The following is a 24,561-nucleotide window of genomic DNA, read 5'->3' on the forward strand; positions in this document are numbered from 1 at the left end:
AAATTTTTAAAATTTGATCACAGTCAAATCAAATCAAAAATATATTATTTTTAACATTTAAAGTGCAAAAATAATATGATAATAAATATATATTTAAAAGAGTCGAACTTAATTAATTTTGACACAAGTTAGGTGATGCCTATAAATGACATGAGCCTAATTATGGTGCAAGTCAAGAAGTCGGTATGATTATGAAATAAGAGTGTGTTTGGAATTCGGAAAGTGTTTTTGGTTTTTCTAATTTTATTTTTCAAGTATTATAAAGATTAAAATTATTTTTTTAGATGATCGTCAAACATACTCTAAATCAACAAAAAAGACAAAAATTGAAGTCTAACAAAAAATAAGTTAATAAATGAAGTTAAAAAAGTAAAATTATGAAATTATATTTTGTTATTTGTAATAAACTTTAATTCATATGTTCCTTTAATAGAGTAATTATTATATTAAATAAATGCACTAAATAAGTTCTTATTTAGTAATGGAAAATATACGTGATACCTAAATAAGTTTTTATTAATTATTATCCTTTGATACAAAAAGAAACAATAAAAATAGCCACTATATAATCTTCAACCGAACAAATGACTCCTTGCCCATGACTTCTATTTCTTCACAGCTTCACTCTTTAATGATTGGGAGCCTTGTGTGACGAACTTACGCCTTTTCTAAGCTCACGTGCGGTTTGAACAAGTCGTGACACGGGTGGTTATGGGATTAATTTATGCGTTTCCTAAAATAATAAAATAATAATAATAATAATAAAAGTTTAAGGGAGATAAGAGCATATTTTGCGATGTGATTTAAAAATAATTTAAAAGAAAAAAACAAAAAAAAAAATTGTGTTTTAAAAAGTAGTAGCACAGTTGGGTCGTTGTTCTCTATTTTCAAATTCTAAAAGCAAAATGAAATAAAAAAACAGTTTTTAAAAAATAAATAAAAGTTGTTTTTATCATTTTTTTTTAAACAAAAAACAATAGAGAAATTTAAAAAGTCATAAAATCAAACATAATATATTTCTTTTTCTTTCTCCACGGCACACCCAATTTCCATACAAAAAAATTATTCAAACATGATATTCATTTGAACTACACATTTTTTCTAATTTTTTTTATCTTCTCTAAAATTTTAATTCAACAAATAAAGTTCTATTTGATAAATAACATTCATTAAAATTTAAAATTAATTTAAAATTCAAAAATTGATTTAATCAATTTTAGAAAATCATAAAACTCGACAATATCATAAAGTAATATACCAAAATTCATTTTTAATTATTTGGCGATTTTCTTCTTTTATAGAATCATATTTTTACAATTTTTTTTTACTAGGCAAATAAACTTCAAATTCAAGTAAGACTTAATGTGGCGGATTTACTAATTCAGTCTAATTATTTTTAAAAATAACTTGAAATTTAAATAGTGATTCAATTAATACCATAAATGCATAGACAACAATTAATTTAGAATAATTTTATTCTTTATTTTTATACAAAATCATTTTTTTTTCACTTAACAAATAAACTCCAAATTAAATATGATTTAACCGGTTGTTGATTTTACAACGAGTCTTGTAATTTTTAGAAATAAATTGAAATTAAAATAGTGACTCAATTAATATCACAAAATTATGAATAAAAATTTATATAACTTTATTATCGATGAATTTAATAATTTTTAAAAATAATTTGAAACTTAAAACACTTATCTAATTATCTACAGAAAATCAATGTATTTTAAAATACTTTATCCACAATTGAGTATTTAATGTATACATGTAATTAAAAAATTACTAATTTACATGTTAAAAAAAGTTAAAATTTATTTATTTTTATGTTCATTTTAAAGAAAATATTATTAAAAATTATTATTACCTATTTTGAACAAAAAAATAATAATTATTATTATGTGATTATGTTAATATCCATATTTTTATAATATATAAAATAATATTTTTATAAAAAATATATATATAATTTATGATTTTATTATAATATCGTAATTGATAAAATTGATTTATAATTATAAAACTAAATTCATTTTTAATAAGACTCAAGTTAAATTTAATTAATACTATAATTTTTTAATAAAATCAAAATAAAAATTATTTTTAAAAATAACTTGTCTAAATCCGTTCTTTCTCTATTTTTCAAAAATGTTTTTAAAAAACAATGTGAAATAAAAACAATTTTTATAAGTAGAAGTTGATTTTACCCATTTTTAAAAACAAAATAAAAACTTAGATAAATTAGACCAAAAACAACCATTAAAAAGGCAAATAAAATATAACATAATATTATTCTCCTTCTCTTCCCATCATCAATGTTGATAAAAAAAAATCTATAAATATGATATTCTTATAAATTACTTTTTTTTCTTTAACTTCTCTAAAATTTCTCATTAAGCGAATAAATTTTAAATTAGATTATACTCGATACATAAATTTATTAATTTTTAAAATAATTTGAAACTCAAACATTGATTTAATTAGGTATTCGAAAGTTATAAACCAAAATTTATTTTGAATGGTTTAACTAGTTTATTCTTTATACTATTATTAGAAAGTTATAATCATTCTTCATATTTATATTATTATTTTATAAATCAACCCCCAAAATATAAGTAAAAACAATTAAAAATAACTAAAAAAAATCATCCAAAAATGCTTTTATAAAACAAGTGAAAATAAATAAAAGATGTTATTTGAAAACAATTTGGTTTCTATTTTTAAAAATAGAAAATTATACCTTATTTGATAACCATTTTTTAAAATAGTTATAAAAAATAGTTTTTAACAACTGTTATTTGATGTTTGGTATAACAAATGTTTGTATGAAAATTTGAAATATTTTTAACATGTTTTTTTTTTTTTTTTTTATGTTTTAGAAATAACTTTTATACGCAAAGTTTTGTTTTTAATCATTTTCTATATTTGTATAACTATTTTTAAAAGTTGATTATAAAATAAGTAAAAACAACTAAAAAATATTTTTTATTTTTAAGAAAAAAAACTATTTTCTATTTTTTGTTGTAAAATGATTTTTCCTGCTTATTATTATTATTATTATGAATAAAATAAAATTATTTTTGAAAACAGTTACCAAACATGTTCATATTTTCTATTTTTTTATTATCAAATCATTCAAATGTGTTTTCCTATTTTTTGTTATAAAGAACATAATACTATTTTTATAAACGTTTGTCAAACAATCCCTAAATCACCATAAACAAATAGACGCATATGAGCAAACCGGAAAGAGTAAGTATAAAAGATAAAGTGTCAGTGTTGGTTGGTGTTTTTGAAAAACAGTTTTTACTATTTTTAGAAACAGAATTGTGTTTCAGAATTGAATTTTAAAAAATAGTCTTTGTTCTCAAAAGCCCAAAAAAACATGTTTTGTTAAGTTAAGAAAAAATGTGTTTTATAACAAATAAAGTAAAAAACATGTTTGGAAATTGGTTTTTGTTTTTTTAATTGAGTGTTTTTTCGTAACTCTTCTCGAATTATGGAGAAAGATATAAATAAATAAAAAATCAACAAAAGATGATAATAAGAGGATGAGGAATTTGGATGAGGTGTCAAATTACATTTTTAGTTTTTTATTTTATTTTAAAATTTGATCTTATTTTAAATATTGATTTTATCTTTATTTTATTTTAACTACAATAAATAAGAAGATGAAATATTTTAATAATAAACTGTTAAATATCATAATAAACGAGGATTGACAATAAGATAATCCTCTTCAATAAATGATTAGATTTTTTAATAAAAAGATAAAATGTTATAATTCAAATTTAAAACTTTTGTTTGCACTTTAAATTAATTGTAGGAACATTGCAAGTAAATATTTTTAAAAGAAAATATTGATAATTATGTAAAATAAGACATATTTTATCATTTAAAATATGAAAAATATTATTAATTCAAAGATTTATGGTTTTTAATAATATATTTATTTGAAATTTTCTTAACTCTCTCTCTCTCTTCTTTTTTCCCACTTTCTACCAAACCTTATCCCTCCAACATCTTTTCCAATTATTTTAATTTTTAAAATAAAAATAATAGATGTGTTTTAAACATAAAAATAATTTGATAATTAAATTAATCTATATTTTTAAAGCCTTTCTCATATGTTTATTTTTTTTGTAAAATGTTTTTTTTTAAATATTTTTTATCAACTTGATATTTTAAATATATTAAAAAATTTATTGTATTAATTTTTAATATAATTTTTTTAAAATGATTTTTTACCTTTTAAACCTTTTGTATACCAACCCTAATCCCCAAATTATTTCTCCACCTTCATTTTCATCGTCCTCCGAGATCTCTCCCATGATCTCACCCACAATATATCTCTCTCGGTTCTCATGGTTGCTACTTCTATAGAATTTACGGTTCTCTCTTCCTCTTTCTCCTACTTCTCTGATCTCTCTCTCACAAACACACATATTTACCTATCTTTGTTGTTCCATATGAAACTCGGCTTGCAATAGCCACCATCACCAACATTGTCGCCATCAAATTTCTCATCTGGAGAAGGAAACTGAAAAAAAAATAAAAAAAAATGAGAACACAAATTTGAGGTTTCTTCATTGTGTATGGATTTGGGAGTTTGTGATTTGTTCTCTGCCTGTTTTTTTTTTTTTTTTTTGTCAACCTTGCTCATTAAACATTAATCTAAATGATTGTAGCCACATAGTATACTTGCCACATGCCAAATTTTCCTTATGCTATGTTTGATTCACATAAAGTACTAAGAATTTTTTTTTTATGTTATATTTAATTCTTTGAAAGCACTAAGCAAAAGCCGATTATTTGTCAAATTTTTTCATTCCAATTCTTGGTTATATAGAACCACAAGGATCTTCATATAATATTATTTTTAAAAATAATATTTTGTGAGACATTTATAAAAATATGGTAGTTATAGAATCTATTTTTTCAAAAAATGATTTTACATAAAAAAAATATCGTTTAATATAAAAGTAGTTTATAAAAATATTTAAAATAAAATTTGAACATAAACATAATTTATAAGTTCATATAGAAATCGTTTTTTTTAAAAGATGATTTCAACGTGAACATAAAATTTTATATTTTCGAAATAGATTTATAACTACCATTTTTTTATTTTAAAAAATATACATATAATTGAAAAATCTTTTGACGAACTTTGGTTTCACACACATAATTTGGCATCCATCCTCCACCGTCCAATGGCGGGGATTGAGAGGATTAGAGATTACTCCCAAGCGATAATCATGATACCGTTGGATGTCACTTTTGGTTGTTATAGTCCACTATATTGAATGGAAAATGTCACCTCCGTTCAAACGCAATAATAGCAGCTGCGACTCTACAAAGCCCCTTTATTCAAACATTAAACTTTTCAAACTCATTTTTCTCGCTATATATCTATATCTATACAACCTACAAAAGTATGATGTGTTTTTCACATTTTTATCTTTAAAAATACTCTTATTAATACTAATAATTAACCTAAATGAAAATTTAATTTTTTGCATCTTTAATTTCTATTCCATCAATTGTTTCATTAGGGCTTTAATTCAGGGGTTTTTATTACTTAATATAACAAAAATCTATAATGTTGATAACTTGATTTTGATTTCATAATCGAATCAAAACTGCCCCCACAAACCTATATGAATAACTGGAAATACTTAAAATAATGAAAATTTAATCTTTAACTTGATTTTGATTTCATATTCCGATTGAAGTTGTTCTTACAAACCTATAAAAATGAATGGAAATACTCATGCTCTCAATATAATTGAAAATTTAATCTTTTCATTTACCTCCAATTTTTACTCAACTATTTCAATAGGGATTTGACTACTTATTGTAACTTAAATGTAATGAAAATATGTATGTTCACACCGATTTGAATTTCATATTTAGATTTTATCTTGAAACTACCTCAAGGACAAGCTAGAATGGTTTCAAACATTGTCAAAGGCCGATGAGACAAACTACTTATCTTAAACATCTAAGGTCGATAAGGCTTCACCATAGATGGTAACATCATTTGTTGAAACATTGTTTTTACATTAATTTTCACGTACCTCATCCTCCATCTTGTTCGACGGAGCATCGTCCATGATCCATCAATTTGATGTTTATTAGTCTTAACCATGGAGTATGGTTTATTTACTATATTTATGGAGAATAGTCTGGTTTATTTACAATATTTATGGAGAGAAGTTTGGTTTTGGTAGGAGATAAGTCTCATGGTGTTTTTTTGGATTCAGAACAAAGATGAACGGTTATGGTCCATTTGGAACTCTCTTACAACTTAGTTTTTTTTTACTTAATAACAAATTTGAAGTATTTTAAATTATATTTGAGTGTGTTTGAGAAAATAAGTAAAATCTATTTAATAAATGCAATAAAATATATTTAATAAATACAATAAAATCTATTTAATATTTATATTTACCATTTTTTTCCTTCAAAAGAGGAAAAAAAAGACAAAATTTGGAGTGTTATGTTGCCTATTCCATTTATCTTCAAAGAAGGTAGTTTGAGTGATTCAAATGGTTGGCAAAGAAAATGGAAGGGAAAAAAAAATTGGGACTTTTTTTGTATTACATTTTTATTTGTTTGTTTTCAAAAAAAAAAAAAATCAGAAGAACCAAATGGTTGAATTATGTTATGTTTTGGTGTAGTACCCATGAAGATAAGTAGTCCTTTAATTGATGCTAAAGTTGCACCGACATGGGTTCTAGAAGGATGTTGTCTTCTTCACAAGGAAAACATGATTTTTGCACATCAACATAAAGCAATTGAGGTATTTTTATCTATTTCTTTTGTGTATTACTATTTTCCTCTTTCTTAATGGTTAACATGCTTCAACCATTATTACGTCGTATTTCCCTTTTATTCGTAACCTTTAAATTGCTTAATCAGCAAACAAACAAAGTATTAGGACTTTGATATAAAATTGATAAAAATGATGAAATTTTTTAATAAATTTCTAAAACACTAGTATACTATAAAAGACTAGAATATTTATTAGTTTATTGGAAAAAAATTATCATAATTTTAATTTTTGTTCTTAATTTATTTTATAACATAATTCATTTAAAACGATTAAATATAATAATCCACACCCAATCTGTGTAGATATTGTTTGTTCTAATCCCAAAGGGATTCTCATAGTATGGGGTATCACAAACAGTACCCTTTATACTTTTTATAGAACCAAATAAACCTCCACATCAATGTGAACTCGATACCAATGGTAATGACATATTGTTTACGTCTTTAGAACGTGTCTACAAGGTTAAAAAGAACTTATACTTATATAACTAATCTTCTTCCTTATCTGATGTGGGTATCACGTTAAAATATGAAAAATTAAATATTTTTGTCCCAACTATTTAGATAAATATATAAATATCCATTGTTTTAAAATTAATTTTTAGTATTTTACTTTGAATAAAACTTATTTAGATAAAAAAAAATGTTTATAAATATTTAATGGTCATTGCTTTAAATTCAAAGTTTGAAGAAATGGTTTTAATGTGTATTTAATTATATAATAATAATATAATATTTATTTTTATTTAAAATATTAATTTCAAAATTTAGATGATGCGAATCATCCCATTCCCTTTTAAATTAATTAAGTATTGCTTATTTGTTAATAACATATCATTGGTAATAGTAAAGATATAAGTTTCCTAGAAGAACCTAGACATACCAAATGAGTGTTGTATGTTATAACTCTCAAATTTTAATTATATTTTATTTGATAACCAAATAAAAAAAAAATGGAAAAAGTGAGTTTCCATATTCATGTAAAAATAATTATTAAATAGAAAACCTTTAAAAATAATTTAATTTTTATACACTCATAATTAATCTTAGTAAATGATTAAAAATAGTACTTATATCCCTCCCGATACCTCCCAAGGAAAATCCCGAAGTGGATCCCAAATTGACGGGTTAGTGTGAGCTTATCCATGCCCATGCACTCTTTGAATAGGAATCCATTTTCTGAAAGATCCTGACTTTCGTGCTTTGGTGGGTCTCCGAGACCTTTTCGATGACCTATGTTGTGTTGAAGGGATATCTATATGATCCGATCGATTGCGTAAAGCCCGTGGTAGCAACGAAATCGGGGAAAGTATACAGAAAAGACAGTTCTTTTCTATTATATTAGTATTAGTTAGTGAGCCCTTTCTTACGTGATGAACTGTTGGCATCAGTCCTACATTTTGTCTCTGTGGACCGAGGAGAAAGGGGGCTCAACGGGAAGAGGATTGTACCATGAGAGAAGCAAGGAGGTCAACCTCCTCTTTCAAATATACAACATAGATTCTGACAATGCAATGTAGTTGGACTCTCATGTCGATCCGAATGAATCATCTTTTCAACGAAGGTAATGCCTGCTAGGTAAGAGGATAACAAGTTACAAATTCTGTCTCGGAAAGAATTTGTCCATTTTTTGGGGTCTGGCGTGGAAACACATAAGAATACTTTGATAAAAAAAAATCATGAAATATTAATTATTTTTAGATAATTACTTAAAATTTGCATTTTTTAAAATTGGGTTCTTCTTGTGTGTATGTGAGTTTTTTTTTTTTTTTTTCACTTTTTCTCTTAAAAAAATCATTTTAAAAATATTTTTTTGATCAAATATAAAGTTGAAGTTCTAAATCAGAATTTTATATATACTAAAAAGGAAATTAATAGGTGAGTGTAGTTAAGGAAAACTTCTTCAATCATCCTCATTCCTCACAAGTACTTAACACGAGAAGTCTACCTACAGAAGGCAGGAAGGCATGGCTTCTCACTCCATTCTCACCGTTGATAGAAGTAAAAGATCTACTAAGACCAGTAGTGGAATGGTTATCCGCAGTGGATCGAATCCGCTTCCTTCCGTGCGGTTTGCAAGGATTGGTTAGTATCAGCCATTAATGACATTCCTAAATTACCATGGATATTATATTATTGCTTTTTACCTCATCATACCATATGCTCTTTCTTTGAACCTTGTCGCAAGCTACCTTACATCGTGAAAGAGAAAAGGGGGTGGGGCGATGAAAGGGGGTGGATAACAGCAGGGAGCTTGTTGTCCCGTGCAAAAGCATGTGCTTCAAGATGTGGTTGGGTGCTTTTCTCCGAAAGAACTAGACGACTTATCGATTCCACTTTGTATCATGTCTATCAGCACTATGTCTACCATCCTCTTGCTAAAGATATCATATCACTCCCTAGATTAGACTTGCAACAACATAACCATCATCTTGAAAGTATGGCCACCTTCTCCTCTAATCCAACTTCTCCCGACTGTGTGTTCGTTGCCCCAACCGTAAGTGATTGGGGCCCATATTTTTTCATTAGCACATATTCCCTTGGGGATAAAAAATGGAAGACTCATAATGCTCATCCGCATCCATACTTTTTCACTCTTCATGCTATGGCCTACATGGAGGGAAGTGTTTACTGTTATAATATGAACAAAGGGTTGTCATCCTTCCATATTGCTACCCAAGAGTGGAAGTTGTTGTCCAATGAAAGCCCCTCGAACAATTACTGGGATTTTTTTGAAATGAAGTTTTACTTTGTTGCATATAGTGGGCATCTGCATCTAGTATATCTCGGGAGATCAAGGGTTGATAAGGTGCCTTTGTGCAATATATTCAGGTATAATTGGATGGATGGGGCTTGGAAAAAGATGGAAAGCTTGGACGATGGAGCAATGTTTCTTGGGAAGCCTTCGTTTGGAATTTCAGCAGGAGAGCAAACAAAGATGGTTGCAAATAGGGTGAACTATTTCTGTTCCCACACATCCTCACCCAAGTTTCTTGTCTACGGGTCTGCAGCTACGGGAGATAAGTCTTGAGTTTATATTGTGAGTCCTGGCCTGAGGAAAGTAAGAGTTTGGGTCAGAGTAGAAGTTGTATATGGATGGAACCTCCTTCCTTTCAATGTTAAGGAGATTAATGAGTCAAAGTTTAATTTATATATATCTCAAGCTTGTGCCCATGTAGATGAAGATTTCATGTACTATAATTTTTTTACATTTTACTATTATCCTTAAAATCAATGGCATAATTAGGGCTTGTTTGATACTGTTTTTAAAAACATTTTTTTGTTTTTCAAAACAAAAGACCATGAAACATGTTTCTAAGAATTAAAAAATATGGTATTTTTATATAATAAATTTTAGTTTTTTTTTGGTATTTTCAAATAATATATTTTAGTTTTTTTTTTGTTATTTTAACCTGTTTTTTAAGAACTGCTTTAAAAAATAATCATATAATACCGTATATAAAAATTATTTTTAAAATATATTTAAAATATTAAAAATGAATAAAAAAATATTTTAAGTTTTCAAACTTATTTTTATTTAACAAAATATCAAATAACAATTTTAAAAAATTATTCTCAAAAACCATTTTTGAAAACAACCACAAAAAAAAATGGTTAAATGTTGTTAACGGAGAAAAAAAATAAAATGGTTAAATTATTATTGTATTTATTTCTAAATTATGATAAATAAATAAAAAACTAAAAATTTATATGACTATAAACAATACCCACGTGCATCACATTGTATTAGTGCTGCCTACCGTATTAAATGTTGGTTATTAAATAAGTCCACCAATTATTTATTCAAATAATAATTGTTATGTCATTTGGAAAGTAGCAAACACACCGACCAAAATTTTTATTCTCGCCCCTCAATTTATTCCCTATAACTTAACATTCAATTTGATTGGTTGTCATTCTCTTTTTAAACCTACATTTCATCGTAATTATTTGTATCTATTTGGGTCAAAATTGTAAATAGGATTTGTTTCTTTTTCTTGTATCCCTTTGATGGAAAAATCTGATTGAAATCTCATAGACTCATACTTGAATTTTCCGTTGAACCATACCACCCATGTGGCGCCTTGCACTCATAGCCTGACCCCCTTACATTGACGTGTTCCTCATTCTCATAATCCCTTTTCTTTGTCAATCGAGTGTCAAATGCAATGTCAGCAATCCGAATTTAGGGCTCATTTGTGGGAGGATCTTTACCTTTCTTTCCTCCGAACTAACCATCCGTTTGGGTGGCGAGAAAAGCCAGGAAAGGGGGAAAAAGGATTATCAAAACATAAAAAGAAATCCGAATTTCACTCCCTTAACTGTTTGGAGGCGAGGAAAGAAAACCTCTGCTCAACCGTGCCTGATACCGCAGTCTTACCTTACGCGAGGTGTTTTTTTCCTCTTCTGAGACCTTATATTTTCTCAGTTTTCTCACCAAGCAACAGTGGGATTTGAATTCTGGAGACTGCGTTTTTTTCAAGGATGAATGTGAGCCACGCATCGGTTCACCCAGTGGAGGATCCTCCTCCCACTGACGCGATTAATGCTCCGAGGGTGAGGATGAAAGACTTCCAAGGCACACCCGGCACCACCGGAGGGCTCTCGCTTCGTTGCTGTCAGTTTCTGTTTGCAGCAATTGCTCTCTGTGTCATGGTCACCACCAGTGATTTCTCTTCTGTCACTGCATTCTGGTAACACCCTTTCACCCCCCAGGAATTTCTAAGTTTACAGTAGAAATTTGGAGATTACGTGACCTCGTTGGTATAATATTAAGAGATGGAATTTGGACATAGGGGAATGCTTTTGATCTAGCTTTCTAGTTTGTTTCATTTATAGGAAAAATTGGGGTAAAAACGAAATTTCGGAATGGTATAGAACTTTCCAGTTTGTCATGATTTTCTTGTCTAAAACTCGCTGAAAACCAATTATTAACCCCTTATTCACTTCAAATCAATTAAAGGTAGTGCACATTCAACGTTATGTAAGAGAAATTAACACATAATGTCCAGGTTCTCATATCTGAACAAGATTTTCTACCTTATTCATCTATTTCAATAGTCTATTTGTGGTTTTTTGTGCCCGAGATGTATCATCCAAGGGCTATTTAGATCCTCACTTTTGACTGGGGCTTTAACATTCCCTCGTTCGTCTACACTTAAAATGGTCCATTCAAGGCTAATAAAACCAATTTGGTTGCAATGTGAAAACCCCTTGGGATCCTTTGATGATTTATTTTGAATTTTTCATGAAACTGTTGTAGAGAAGATCCTTTGATAATTGGTTTGTCTCCATCCATTTTCGTTTTGTAGGGAAGAGCCTTGATTTATTTTCCTTGTGAGCAATGAAGATGGCCCCTTGAGCATTATAAGTCATTTCCACGCCAAGAAAGTAGTGAAGTGGGCAAAAATATTTTATGAAAAATTGCTGTTCAAAAACTTCATGAGTTGTGTTGGAGTGGAACTGATATTATCAGTTATCAATATGTCATCAACATAAATCAACAGAATCATATATCAGTTAGATAAAGAAAGAGAGATGAATATGCTTTTGAAGATGTGGACTCCATTTCTAGAAGTGCTGCACTTAACTTCTGAAACCAAGCCCTTGGAGCTTGTTTTAAACCGTACAAGGTTTTATGTAAATAACAAACATGATTTGGTCACCCTTGATCAATGAAACTAGGTGGTTGTTCCATAAAGACTTGCCCCTCTGGTTGGCCATGTAAAAAAACATCATTAAAATCAATGTCTTATCTCCCAACCATGTTCAATAGCTAAAGAGAGAACCAAACCGATGATTGTGGGCTTTCCAGACTAAATGTTTCAAAATAGTCCATTCCTAGAGTTTGAGTGAAACCTTGAGCAACTAATCAAGCTTTGTAATGGTTTTCAAACATATTTAAATTTTATTTGATCTTGTAAGTCCATTTGCATTCAACTATATTTTTGCTGGTAGGCTTGGACACTAAAGACTATGTTTTGTTGACCATTAAACCATCAAACTCTACTTTCATTGCCCGAAACCATTTTCATCCTTAATGGCTTGCTTAGAGGACATTAGTTCAGTACAATCAGGTAAAGGGTGCCTCATGGAAAAGAAGTTCATAGGTGCCTGAACTTTAGCCTTAGACCAAGTTACCATAGGATGCGTTGGAAAAGACAGTGCAGCTAGATGTAAATCAGAAACAATAGGCAGATCTGCATGTAGCTGAATGGTGGGAGGCAATTTGACTAAGGCTATTTCCAAAGTACCTTATCAGGAGTTGCATGTGTCTTAAAATTATGATTCTTAGTTAAAGACTGATTCTGAATTGGATCAAGATTTTTCCTCAAAGAGTGATCCCTATCTAAAATTACCTCAGAAGATGATGAATCAAAAGTACCCATAGGCTGTGGAGCATTTGGGTAGCTGTAATCAAAGGAAGAAAAGTGGTATAATTAGGAGACAATACATCAAATTTAGTGGTGTCCTTCTATGTGTTAGCACTAAGAAATTGATGTTCATCAAAAATCACATTTCTTGCAATGTATATATGCCCAATACAACCATAGCACCTACAGCCCCACTTAGTGGTGTCCTTCTATGTGTTAACACAAAGAAATTGATGTTCATAAAAAATCACATTTCTTGCAATGTATATATGCCCAATACAACCATAGAACCTACAGCCCTTGTGAACTTCACTGTACCCTTAGAAAATGCAGGGATTGTAATTTGTGTTTGTTTTCAGGTCTGAGACATGGGTAGCAGGTACAACTAAACACCCTCAAAATGAAAATATGTTGGTGGTTTGTTGGATAAGTTTTCAACAAGGAGATTTGGATGCCAAAATAGGAGTAGCTAGTTGATTTATTAAATGAACTACAGTAGCACATGCTTCATACCAGAATGTTAAAGGTAATGAGGCTTGTGCTTGTAAAGCATGAACGATCTCAATTATGTATGTGCTTACTCTCTCCAATGTCATGCTACTCATGTGTATGGGGCCAAGGGTGGTGATGGGTTATTCCATGTTGTGTGGGGTAGGCTGTAAAGGGTCTGTATTTGCAACCCCCATCTGTTTGGATGGTCTTAATCTTATGGTTTGAGTGAAGTTTAACATAGGTCTTAAAGATGATGAAAGTTTGTAAAGCTTCTAACTTTTGTCTTATAAACGATAAATTCATGTAAATCGAGAATAATCATCTACAAAGTGGATATAGTATTTTGTAACCATTCAGTGGTAACACAAGAGATGGGCCCCATAAATTTGAGTGTATTAATTCTAAAGGAGCAAATGAAACTGTACTTGATGGAGAAAAACGAGAGTCTGAATTCTTCCCAATTGACATGTTAAGCAACAACCAGGCTTTTGATTTATTTTAATTGAGACTACATGGAGATAATATAGATGACACAACCTTTCAAGACGGATGACCTAGTCTTTGATGCCATATATCCCAAGATGCTAAAGTTGGGTTGCTAACAATGCCCAAGGAAAAGAGGATGAAACTGAGTTTGATGATCCAAAAGGCAACTGATAGAGACCAGTATGAAGCTTGCCTCTGAGGAGGGGTTTTCTTGGTGTCCTGATCTTTAATAACATAATGGAAAGGACTCAAAATAAGTATGGTTATCATGAGAAAATTTTGAGACACTCAACAAATTCTTTTTAATTTGAGGAAAATGAAGAATATTCTTGAGATAAAAACTATGAGAGATTGTAGGAATAGAAGATGAACCTATGCGTGAAATAGGAAGTGAGGCACCATTACCTACTTGTACTTGCTATGACCCATCATACTCAGATCCAATAGACAAGTTATTCAAATCCGCTGCAAGATGATTGGTTGCCCCTATATATGCATATCAATATGGATAATTGACAATAGAAGGTGATGTTATCATGGCTGCCTTCTGATTTTGGTTGTTAACCTGAAAATTTTGATCAAACAGGTAGTAGCAAGATGAAGCGGCATGTCCAGACTGAGTGCAAATGGCCGCCTCCTCTAGATCTCCCTTTACCATGTTCTCCTCTTCTCCCTCTGTTGGACATGTACTGTTGGTTTGAATTAGAAGAAAAGTAGTTGCAACTATAGGTGCTATTGTTGGAGTTCCTTTGTTATTTGTTCTGACTGACATTTCTTTGCCCATGTATTACAATATTTCTTTGAATATATGCTTTCTGATATTACTTTCTTTTGAAAGTTGATATTTCAAATTTTTTTTCATATATTTCCTTTTTTGGCATTCTGAATGCTCAATTGACAGAACGGAGTTACATGTTTTTAGTTTATGAATCTCTATCAATGTCAATCCTGCCATTCCTTTGAAACGTGAAAGCTTTTCTAATATTTGTTTGTCAGCTACCTTGTTGCTGCTGTTGGCTTACAGAGCCTGTGGAGCCTTTCGCTTGCCATTCTTGACATTTATGCCCTTTCAGTGAAGCGCTGCTTGCAGAATTATCAAGTTGTTGCTTTGTTTACTATTGGTGATGGGGTAATATAACTAGTGCTACTATTCTTGGTGAAACTGATATTCTCTGCACTACATGTGAGCACTGCCCTGGGTTTGGTGTCACATTGTGGGTAACCCCCAGGAAACTGATTACCTGCTGTGCTGATTATCTCATCAGTGAGTTTTTACTGTAACCAACATTACAAATCCATACAACTAAGTTGGCAGGGTATGATAACATAGTGATTGGTTTGCTTTTAGATGGAAGGGGGGAAATAGTAGCTACTTACCATTTGTATCGATTAGCAGTATGAGTTTGTTCTCTATAAATTGCACTTACTCTGAGGTTTACTTCTGGAATTCTATCTGTGCTGGGGGGTTACACAGATGTGGCACCAAAGTCCTTGTGACATGCTGAAACTGCTTGGTTTTGCTGGCAAAATTATGGCTGACACTACTTAGTGAAGAGTTTGCATGGTGCAGTTGCCAGTCATGATAAATTATTATCAATTTGTTCTTTCATTTAGGAAAAGGCTACAGTTTTTTTCTTTAGTATACTGAATAGAATGTTTTAAATAAACATGCTTATCAGAAAAATGGTGCACCTAAATGCATAGGGAGTATACAAATTTCACCACAATGCACCAAAAGGAGAAGAAAAACAAAAGTCCAGGAAACTGTCTACCCCATTCCCAAGAACTCAATCAAGGTTACTTGTTATCACAAAAGACATAATTTTGAATTCCAGTTTCATGATTGAACATAATTGCATGATAATGCGTGTTGGAATTTTGAGTCAAAACATTCACATGAAATCAGAAGCCGATGCAAATTTGACAAGAAAACCTCTCCATAATGCTCATTCCCAAGAAATAATTAATTGATTGAATTTTTTAATATGTAGATGTAAGGATGATGGATAGCAGTATCTAGAAATGCCAGTGGGCATGGACTTTGATATGGAAAAAAATTTAGTAAGCTTCCCCAAAAGTCTGGTGATATGCACGGTCATATTTTAGTTGAATATAGCCTGGAAGCTTTTTTCCCTTTCTTTTCCATTGCGCAGATTGCATGTGAAACTATGTAGATTATGACTTGTGGGTTTTACTTATTCAAATTCAAAGGGCTATGTACTCCTATTTTACAGCTTAATCTAGATGTGTCCCTTTTTGGCTGCAGATCACATCCACTCTTACATTTGCTGCAGCCTGTGCATCTGCAGGCATTACCGTCCTTATTGGTAATGATCTTAATAGCTGTGCCCACAACAACTGCTTAGAGTTTGAGACTGCCACAACCTTGGCCTTCTTTAGCTGGTTTGCTGTATTACCATCTTTCCTCTTGAACTTCTGGTCACTAGCATCCCGGTGAAAAATAGGAACAAAAGGGAAGGCAAGGAGCTGGTTGGGACACCATTGAAATTATGTGTATTTGTTAGTATATTCTCACTTTGTTGAGCTTGGCATTCAGCAATGTCCCAAACAAACGAAACTCAGACCTCACATTTATGCCATGTGTATATATTATGTAAACCAATCTGTTCCCTGAAGAGTCCCATCATGAAAATGCATCCTATGTTTCAGAATAACTGAAGCACAAAGTGATGATGATTCCCATGGAGGGTATGTAGCATGGGAAAAACTATCAGTCATTTGTTTGATGGGATTTTTGTCAATATGCAGGAGGATGCTATATTTTTGTTGAGACTTCTGCACAGATGGCATGAATGTTCTAAGTTAAAATTTTTGTTATCCCCCTGTATCATGGAACTTTGTTAATTCCATCTCCATAAAGTAACTGAAATTATTGCTCTTAAAGAGCTCTTATCATTGTGATGGCGTGAAGTATGATGGTATGTATATCGGTTACAGGAAGAGGAAGAGCAAACTTTACCCAATTACTGCTTTAACGGCCAGGTATGGGTGATGGTGGACTACCCCATTTCACCACTTTCACAGAAACCAACGTTACCGTTATTCCCTTAATAATGCCTGCAATTTACCATTTCAATAATTTCATGTTATTTTGGAAACACACTTCCCTATCTTGCTGTCAACGTTAACTTATTGATTCATTGGAAAAAGACAATAACAAAAAAAAAAAAAAAAACCCCATTATTTTCAGCTGTTTGTTTTTCCCTTTTAAATAAATTAAAATGTTTTCTCCTTTTATTTTTATTTTATTTTATTTTATTTTTTGAATATTTTACAAATTGAGCTAGTTGAGTGAGCTATTCCATAAATGATAAGACTTCTAAATGTCCATCCTTAAAGGAGTGAACTGCATCAAACAGCCAAAAGTGGGCATCTCCTGAAGAGTTCCAGGGTGTTGCAGTAAAGGGATGATTGGTGTTGCCGGTCAAACCGTTAAGTCTTGTGGAAAGGACAAATATAATTGGAATTTCAAGAGATCATCCAGACATGAATGCATGATGATTAACCTCTTTGTATATTTGCTTTCATAATTTCTCTTACGTTTCTCTCCCTAATCACGAGAAATGTACAATCCATTTTTTTTAGTTTTGGATTTTCTTTCTCTTCTGTGACGTGAATGGTGGTTACTGGTAGTAAAGGGTATAAACTAAACGCAAACTTAAAACCATCCAGCCTGGCTCATTTCATGTGCCTAAGCCCCTCTATAAATCTAAGCTGGAGTGCATGCCTAGTGGTAGAAGCATGGAGAGAAGGTCGAGGGACAAACAAAAAGAAGCTGCTGCAACAATGTCCAATGAAGAAGATGATGCTAGAGTCCATAAAGACCAAGACGATGCCAGACAATACCGCTGTTTCAAGAAGTATGAAGAAATTGTCAAACAGGTATATGTATGATCCAATGCATGCGGGTGTGGGCTTGATTTTAAGCACATTGTCATGTTGCATGATGCCCATTAATTGTTGATGGTTGCAGGTTTTGCTGATAGATGAGATGACTGACTCCATGGACCACAGAGCCAGATACCAAAGGCGTCGAAGGGTACCCCATATAACCTCCCTTCTTGGCTATACCTTCTATAAATATTTAATAATGAAAATGCAGGCCTACTTTGCAATGCTAAGACGGCTTTGTTTTATGTTGTAGAACGCTACTACTTCTACTACCTCCATGCCGGAGCAAGGGAACATTGATGGTATGCTTGTGCAGACAATCACCAGGTTTCTCAATGAGTTGAATCCTAATGCCATTGGTTCGGATCCAAAGCCATCAAATCAGTGATTAATTGTATGCTTCAGTTGAACATTAAGATGGTGTAGCCTTTGCCTTTGTGTTAGTACTCTCTCTAGTTGCTTAAGAAATATTGTAGTCTGTACCTGCACTTCAGGGGTATGATGAGATCATGAACATTCACATACAATTAATGTATGAGTAAATAATTTTGGCAAAAAATGGCTTTGTTCTTTACTCAAATGAAATTCCGCTGATAAAATACTAATAGAGGTAGCAAGAAAAAAAAAAGAAAAGAAAAAAAAGAGAGAATATACAGAAACCCAGTTGATGAAACCTAAAAAGACTCTTGAGCAAAGTGGGGAGGGGAGAACTTAAACAAGATTGTTCAGGAACTGGCAACAAAGATTGAATGAATTCAATGAAATAAGATCTCCCCCCACATACATTCAATTTGGTTCCACTTGAAATTCCAACCCTAATCTACTAGAGTAAGAAGCTCCACCACCAAAAATTTACATGTGGATAAAGAAATTTTTGGGTGCATTCAATAAAATTAAATTAAATTAATATGAAGCAAACGTGGGACTGGTGTTTACATATTACAAAACTTTTTCTTCTGCACTTCTTTTCCTTTTTGTTTCCAAGTTCCACTCAGGAAAGGGGCTTGGTGAATAAATAATGATCACACAAAAGACCAGTTGATGAAAGAGAAAGCAAGGCAATGGACAGTGTTCTCTTCCGCAGCAAGGACTTTCCATGCGATGGCCTGTTCATATGAAACATGGCGCCCCATTGTTGACATGCAGATTCCAGCCGGCAAGTAAGCAAAACCCTGATAAGAAAATAAGCCAAGGATTCAGGCATCAAGGTTTGGCATACATGTATTTTATGCTGGAGGACATATAATGATATATCTTACTTCAATTTGGTCTATTTAGTGCATTTGGTCCCCGGTGGTATAACAGTATGTTTGCATAAAGGAAAAGGGCCCGGGAACGCATATAATGAGTCCATTCAGTAAAACAAGTTGATTTGACCAAATATCAACATTTACTCCCAATCAGAAGAAATTTTTTATTTAAGTGGCTAAAACATTAGTTCATTGAACAAAAATAGTGTTCAAATTAGACTATTACAGCTCATCAAGTCTAGCTGATTTTCCAAATACTCCATTATGGTCACTTGGATCTAATATCCTTAAGCCCCTGATGTAAAGAAGGATTAATGACCAAATAAACATTGTTTAATGAGAAATACCTGTTGCATTATCTTGGCGAAATCTGCACACAATCCCTTGCGTCCAGACTCATCAAATATCTTATCCAATGAGATGTCTTGTAGAGCTACTAAAGTTGTCTCCAGCATGTCAAGTCCTGCCTGGTTTGCAAAGATCAAAACTGGCAATGACTGCAAATCAAAAGAGCACCTATTAATGAATAATTGCAAATCAAAAAACAGTACTTTCATCATTATGATTGGTTTGACATTTTTTCACAATTGCGCATCAATTTCTACATTAGGAAGGCTGATTTTCCTGTCCTCTTTTCCATTTCCCCATTTGAATCCTAATAGAATAATTGCATTGTACAGTTTACTACTATAATGTGTCAAAAAGTAAATCTAAAGTTGATCATAAATTTCAGTTGCACAGTTGTTAAGCTTAGCATACAATGCGACACTTTCAACAAACTGAAAATGGATGCACGCTAAGAAGATTGTAGCATGAAACTCATTATGTTACGTGTACACTAGTTCACATGGTAATATGAGTAGTACATTAATGAACTATGAAGCTGCTGAGAAAGAGGGAAGGAATATGAGTAAAAGGAAAAGTGAAAGCATGAACTGAAGGCTTTTCTGCATAGGACATTACAGAGTTGCAACATACAAATTTTAACAGAATCATATTGGTACCTTTAATGAGCAGCACAAAATAGCATCCTGGTGATGCCACAAATTTTTTAACACCGAATCGCCACCCACAGAATCAGATCTCAGCAACTCCGCCCCAACATGGTAACTGAGGGGAAAAAACAAAAACAGGAAAATTTTATTTTAGAAACAAAAGAGGAAAATTCCTCAACTGGTCCAGTGAGATTAATGGGAACACCTTCAGTCAAAACAATAGGAATTTAAACATATAAAAGCTAAATGAGAGAACTTGCACTTTCTGCAAAACAGGTTAATTTGATAATGTGCTTCTCAAAAACATGATCCAGTGATTTTTTTTTTTTCATCTTTTTCCTCATTTAATCATCCATTCCATAGCAATGAATATCTTTACCACCCAGCCAAGACAACTGTCATGTATTGCTGCTCATAAATCATGCACTAAGAGCTGTTTCAGCAGAACTTACCTATAGCTCTGGCAGATCCAGTGGGCTAATGTAAGAGCTTCTGGAGACCCTGCTGACAGCTTTGGTCCCACAGCTGGGCCCAATCCTGAAGGAGATATGGCCATGGCAACCCTCTGCACAGAGGAAATCACGCTCCGAACATACTGACGAGCCATTGTTGCAACATTATCCTGTAGATTGCTCTCAAATGGAAACTGGAAGGCAATAGTCAAGACTGATCGTGTGTTATAGCATGATGATGAATCCCCTGCAGCCTGATTTGTTGCTGGGCCCACTTCAAGACTGGATGTCAGATCCAAGGTCCGATGAGTAGTCAATGTCTCCTGTGTATCACCCTGAAAAATGATGAAAATTAGTATGGAACTTCATATAAATTCTGATAAGGGCCATAGGCTAAAATCCCAACTTAAGACACTCATTACAAGATGTTAAAAATACTTCATATTGGGCTCACATCATCACTGGAATCAGTTGCCCCCAAGTGTATGGGAATACCTTGACAACCCACTATAGTCTGTCATCATTAGTCACTATTTTATTATGTGTGGTCCTTGTAATAGGCACAACATCAAGCCAAATAATTTATGCAAGTTAAAACAATTTCTTGGAGTGTCATCTACACCCTTTGTCAATAGATCAGACATGGACATTTCTCTACAAGGATGCCTGGGGATTTTCTCTATGGCTGCTTTTCAACCACAAGTTTTGAAGTTTTAACTTGATGTGAAGCCAGAAGCTCTTGCATGGAATTTTAGCAAATAAATAAATAAATAAGGCTGTACTAGGTGGCAAGGGGTAAACACTTTGTAATAAGAAGCAATCATTTTTAACATGCAGTTGTACTAATCACATGACTGCAGAAAGGATGATTCAGCCTGCTGTCAATATTCTCCAACAGATGTACTAGATTTGTTTTACATGTCACAAAAGGGACTAGTCTAGGGTGGCCAAAATCCCTTTTTAAGATAACATGTCAATATATGATTGGTGCTAGATCTTACAACAGTGAGATACTCACAAGATGTTGAAAAGCATCCAGTCAGTGGCATCCGACCCATGATATAATTTAACAAGCAATCAAATTGATTGTGTTAGCAGTTCTAACATAAAGAGCTTCACTGACTTAATTGAGTTGAATAAATTCACTGGACATGGAATTTTTCATCCAAGGGAAAAAGCTTTGGCTGATATGCAAGTTTTTTTCAAATTGTTATAATCATTATCACAACAAAAGAAATAGAATATTCAGGTAGAGCATGGTTGTACTCAACTGATTTTGAATCCAGTGGGATGATCCGAAAACCAGAGGGTAACAGTGGAGCATCATCTGGAAACATTTCATCAATTGGAGCAAAAACAAGTTCAGAACAAGCTCCCACTGCATTCTCGTCAACTCCACTACATATCTGCCAAAATAAAAATGCCATTCAACTATGCAGTAAGTAAAAAGGTTATGACCCCTCCTACACAGGGTAAAAAAAAAAACTCCACTCAGAAAACAAGAAATCAGTGGCCTTTCTAGCAAACAGATTGGCAGGTTGACATTGGACAGGCCCAAGCAAGCAGGTTAGTTTCAGGTCGGATGCATTTTTCAAATTAGCCCAAACCTGTCTATGGCCCACTCTGACAAACAAATTAACTTGCAATACACACACACACACAGAGTTCAGCAAGACACTAAAGAAAGCACCTGCAGGAGATGAATGTCCCTCGACATAAAAGCATCTTCATGAGCAAGAGAATGGCCTTCAAGTCGAATTACTTCAAGCAACTGGCACATAAAGTAAAAGTTACAAAGGATCGCCATATTGAATTATTTTGAATGTGATCTAATGACAAAAGTTGGCATTTCTCACCCCAGATATCTACATATTAATCTACTTCTTATAAAAAGAATACTTCATCCAGCAAAAAGAAGAAAGTACAAAATATTCAACCTCCCTGCCACCCTCTCCTCACCCCCTGTGAAAATAAATAGAAGAATTTTTTTTTTTTTTGATCAGAAATATCATAACATTTTTTAATTCCCTTTTTTTAGAGGTAAATTTTTGTCCCCATTGCAACTTGAACTTGAAACCTCTCACAAACCCTCCCCAAGCCTTTATCACTTGAGCAAGGCTTCACCAGCATCATATCATTTTTGAATTTACAAAAATGAAAAATCTATATTTCCATTTGTTTGCGGGCTCCACCCCAGGAAGAAAAACAAAAAGGAATAGGGGCAACTACTATTACGGAAAATTATACCTCTTCATGTTCAATTGTGTGACCAAGTGGCATAATAATTTGGCTCCCAGTAAACCTCGTGGGCCTCATCCCTGGATAAGAGTATGGGCTAGCTTTCAATGATGCAGCAGAATAGGCATCAACACTAAAATCAGCCCACTCTGACCGGTGCTCCCTCAGGAAGCGAACCAGAACTGCCGGAGGAACATTCTGGCAGGAAAAAAAGAAACAGAAACATAAACACACATAATCCCATAAAGACATATCTATAAGTTAAGGAGAATTCTGGAACACTGCTACTTCAATAAAGAATAGGCCTTGATTTATGAGTTCGGAGTTGTCAAATAAATAAATAACTTGACATTGCCAAATAAACATATATATATGTGTGTGTGTGTGTGTGTGTGTGTGGTAACCTAGACAGAGAGTAACTCCAAGCAATTGGAGAAGGTTTGTTAATTTCCCATAAATCAACATATTTCCTCATTTGAGTTTCATAACTTACTTGGAGCAGCATGGATGCTTTAGCACAGAGAACCCCCCCAGGCAAGGAAAGGGAATTAGCAGGATTAGAAGTGGTGTTCAAATTTTTGGTTGAGTTAACTGCAATTATTACATCTTCAGCACCATCACAACTCATCAATGACCAGCCGTCATCATTAAATCCGTTGATAGCATCATTGAAGCCTCTGCAGGAAAATGAAAAATATGACAAAAATATTAGTCAAATTTACAGATGAATAATGTGATGCTGGAATCAGAAAAAAGGAAAGAAAGAAAGATTGTACAGCCACCTGCTCAATCTTTGGCTAAAAGTTCGCAGAACAGCTGGCTGCCTGCCCAAACCATATACCACCTCACCACTTGTCTCCTGAGCTATTTGCCGGATGTAGCGCAATGCCTTCACAGAAAATCCTTAAATCAGATTTTTATTTTATTTTATTTTTTTTTGTGTTCTTTTTAGGGGAAAAAATGATTTAGCACTATGATTCAACTCCACATAGAAATCAAGATTGCACTTAATGTTCCACCCAAAAACAAACATACCGAGGCCAAAGCAACATTTTGAAAAAAAAATAATAATAATAAAATTAAAAGCATGCTCATAAGCAAAGTTTCAGTCCTTATACCAGAACATGTCCCACCAGCACAACAAAAGGCCTTTTAATTAGAGGGCCTAAGATCTGTCCAGGCCAATAATATCAAGGGATAACTCAATGAAATGATGTCAACAATTTCCACCAAGATGTAAGTGTAATAGTCTAAAATGTCTCATCACCCAAGTATTCTAAACAAATGGTCAGAATCATTTCTCCAAATTGATTTGGTCTAAGTTTTGAATATGTATCATGGTCATAATCATGACTAAGATAAACCTAATTAATCACATCAAACAATTTCTACTCACTGCAATAGTCATTTTCTGAGCTACAACTCTTGAAGATTCATAAAGTGGTCGCAGCACCTCTGGCACACTCCATGCCTGCAAAGATGTAAGGAAATAAGCCATTGCCAAGCAAGAAAAATCTAA

General features: G+C 32.3%; 3 protein-coding genes across 4 annotated transcripts in view; 2 read left to right on the plus strand and 1 right to left on the minus strand.

The window, feature by feature from the left end:
• Positions 1 to 10,860: 10,860 nt before the first annotated feature.
• Positions 10,861 to 17,111, plus strand: LOC100265522 (CASP-like protein 5A2). The gene is made up of 4 exons (XM_010652864.3): positions 10,861 to 11,234; positions 11,328 to 11,537; positions 15,192 to 15,324; positions 16,462 to 17,111. Exons 1-4 carry the CDS (start codon positions 11,008 to 11,010, stop codon positions 16,651 to 16,653), a joined length of 762 nt encoding a protein of 253 aa, XP_010651166.1. The 5' UTR covers positions 10,861 to 11,007; the 3' UTR covers positions 16,654 to 17,111.
• Positions 17,112 to 17,680: 569 nt separating this feature from the next.
• LOC104879569 (uncharacterized) lies at positions 17,681 to 18,674 on the plus strand. The gene is made up of 3 exons (XM_010652863.3): positions 17,681 to 18,098; positions 18,190 to 18,255; positions 18,361 to 18,674. Exons 1-3 carry the CDS (start codon positions 17,940 to 17,942, stop codon positions 18,493 to 18,495), a joined length of 360 nt encoding a protein of 119 aa, XP_010651165.1. The 5' UTR covers positions 17,681 to 17,939; the 3' UTR covers positions 18,496 to 18,674.
• Positions 18,675 to 18,771: 97 nt separating this feature from the next.
• LOC100243208 (homeobox-leucine zipper protein REVOLUTA) overlaps positions 18,772 to 24,561 on the minus strand; it is a 9,694-nt gene continuing 3,904 nt past the window's right edge. For both annotated transcript variants that reach the window (XM_010652862.3, XM_019220585.2), the window contains exons 10-19: positions 24,439 to 24,513; positions 23,825 to 23,931; positions 23,536 to 23,719; positions 23,052 to 23,240; positions 22,495 to 22,575; positions 22,076 to 22,210; positions 20,805 to 21,139; positions 20,362 to 20,467; positions 19,705 to 19,854; positions 18,772 to 19,279 (exon numbers count right to left, since the gene is read on the minus strand). In XM_010652862.3, coding sequence (XP_010651164.1) covers positions 19,130 to 19,279; positions 19,705 to 19,854; positions 20,362 to 20,467; positions 20,805 to 21,139; positions 22,076 to 22,210; positions 22,495 to 22,575; positions 23,052 to 23,240; positions 23,536 to 23,719; positions 23,825 to 23,931; positions 24,439 to 24,513 — 1,512 coding nt within the window. In that variant the 3' untranslated portion in view covers positions 18,772 to 19,129. The remainder of the gene's footprint in view (positions 19,280 to 19,704; positions 19,855 to 20,361; positions 20,468 to 20,804; positions 21,140 to 22,075; positions 22,211 to 22,494; positions 22,576 to 23,051; positions 23,241 to 23,535; positions 23,720 to 23,824; positions 23,932 to 24,438; positions 24,514 to 24,561) is intronic.

The sequence above is a fragment of the Vitis vinifera genome, chromosome 6, assembly GCF_030704535.1.
Source record: "Vitis vinifera cultivar Pinot Noir 40024 chromosome 6, ASM3070453v1".
NCBI lineage: Eukaryota > Viridiplantae > Streptophyta > Magnoliopsida > Vitales > Vitaceae > Vitis > Vitis vinifera.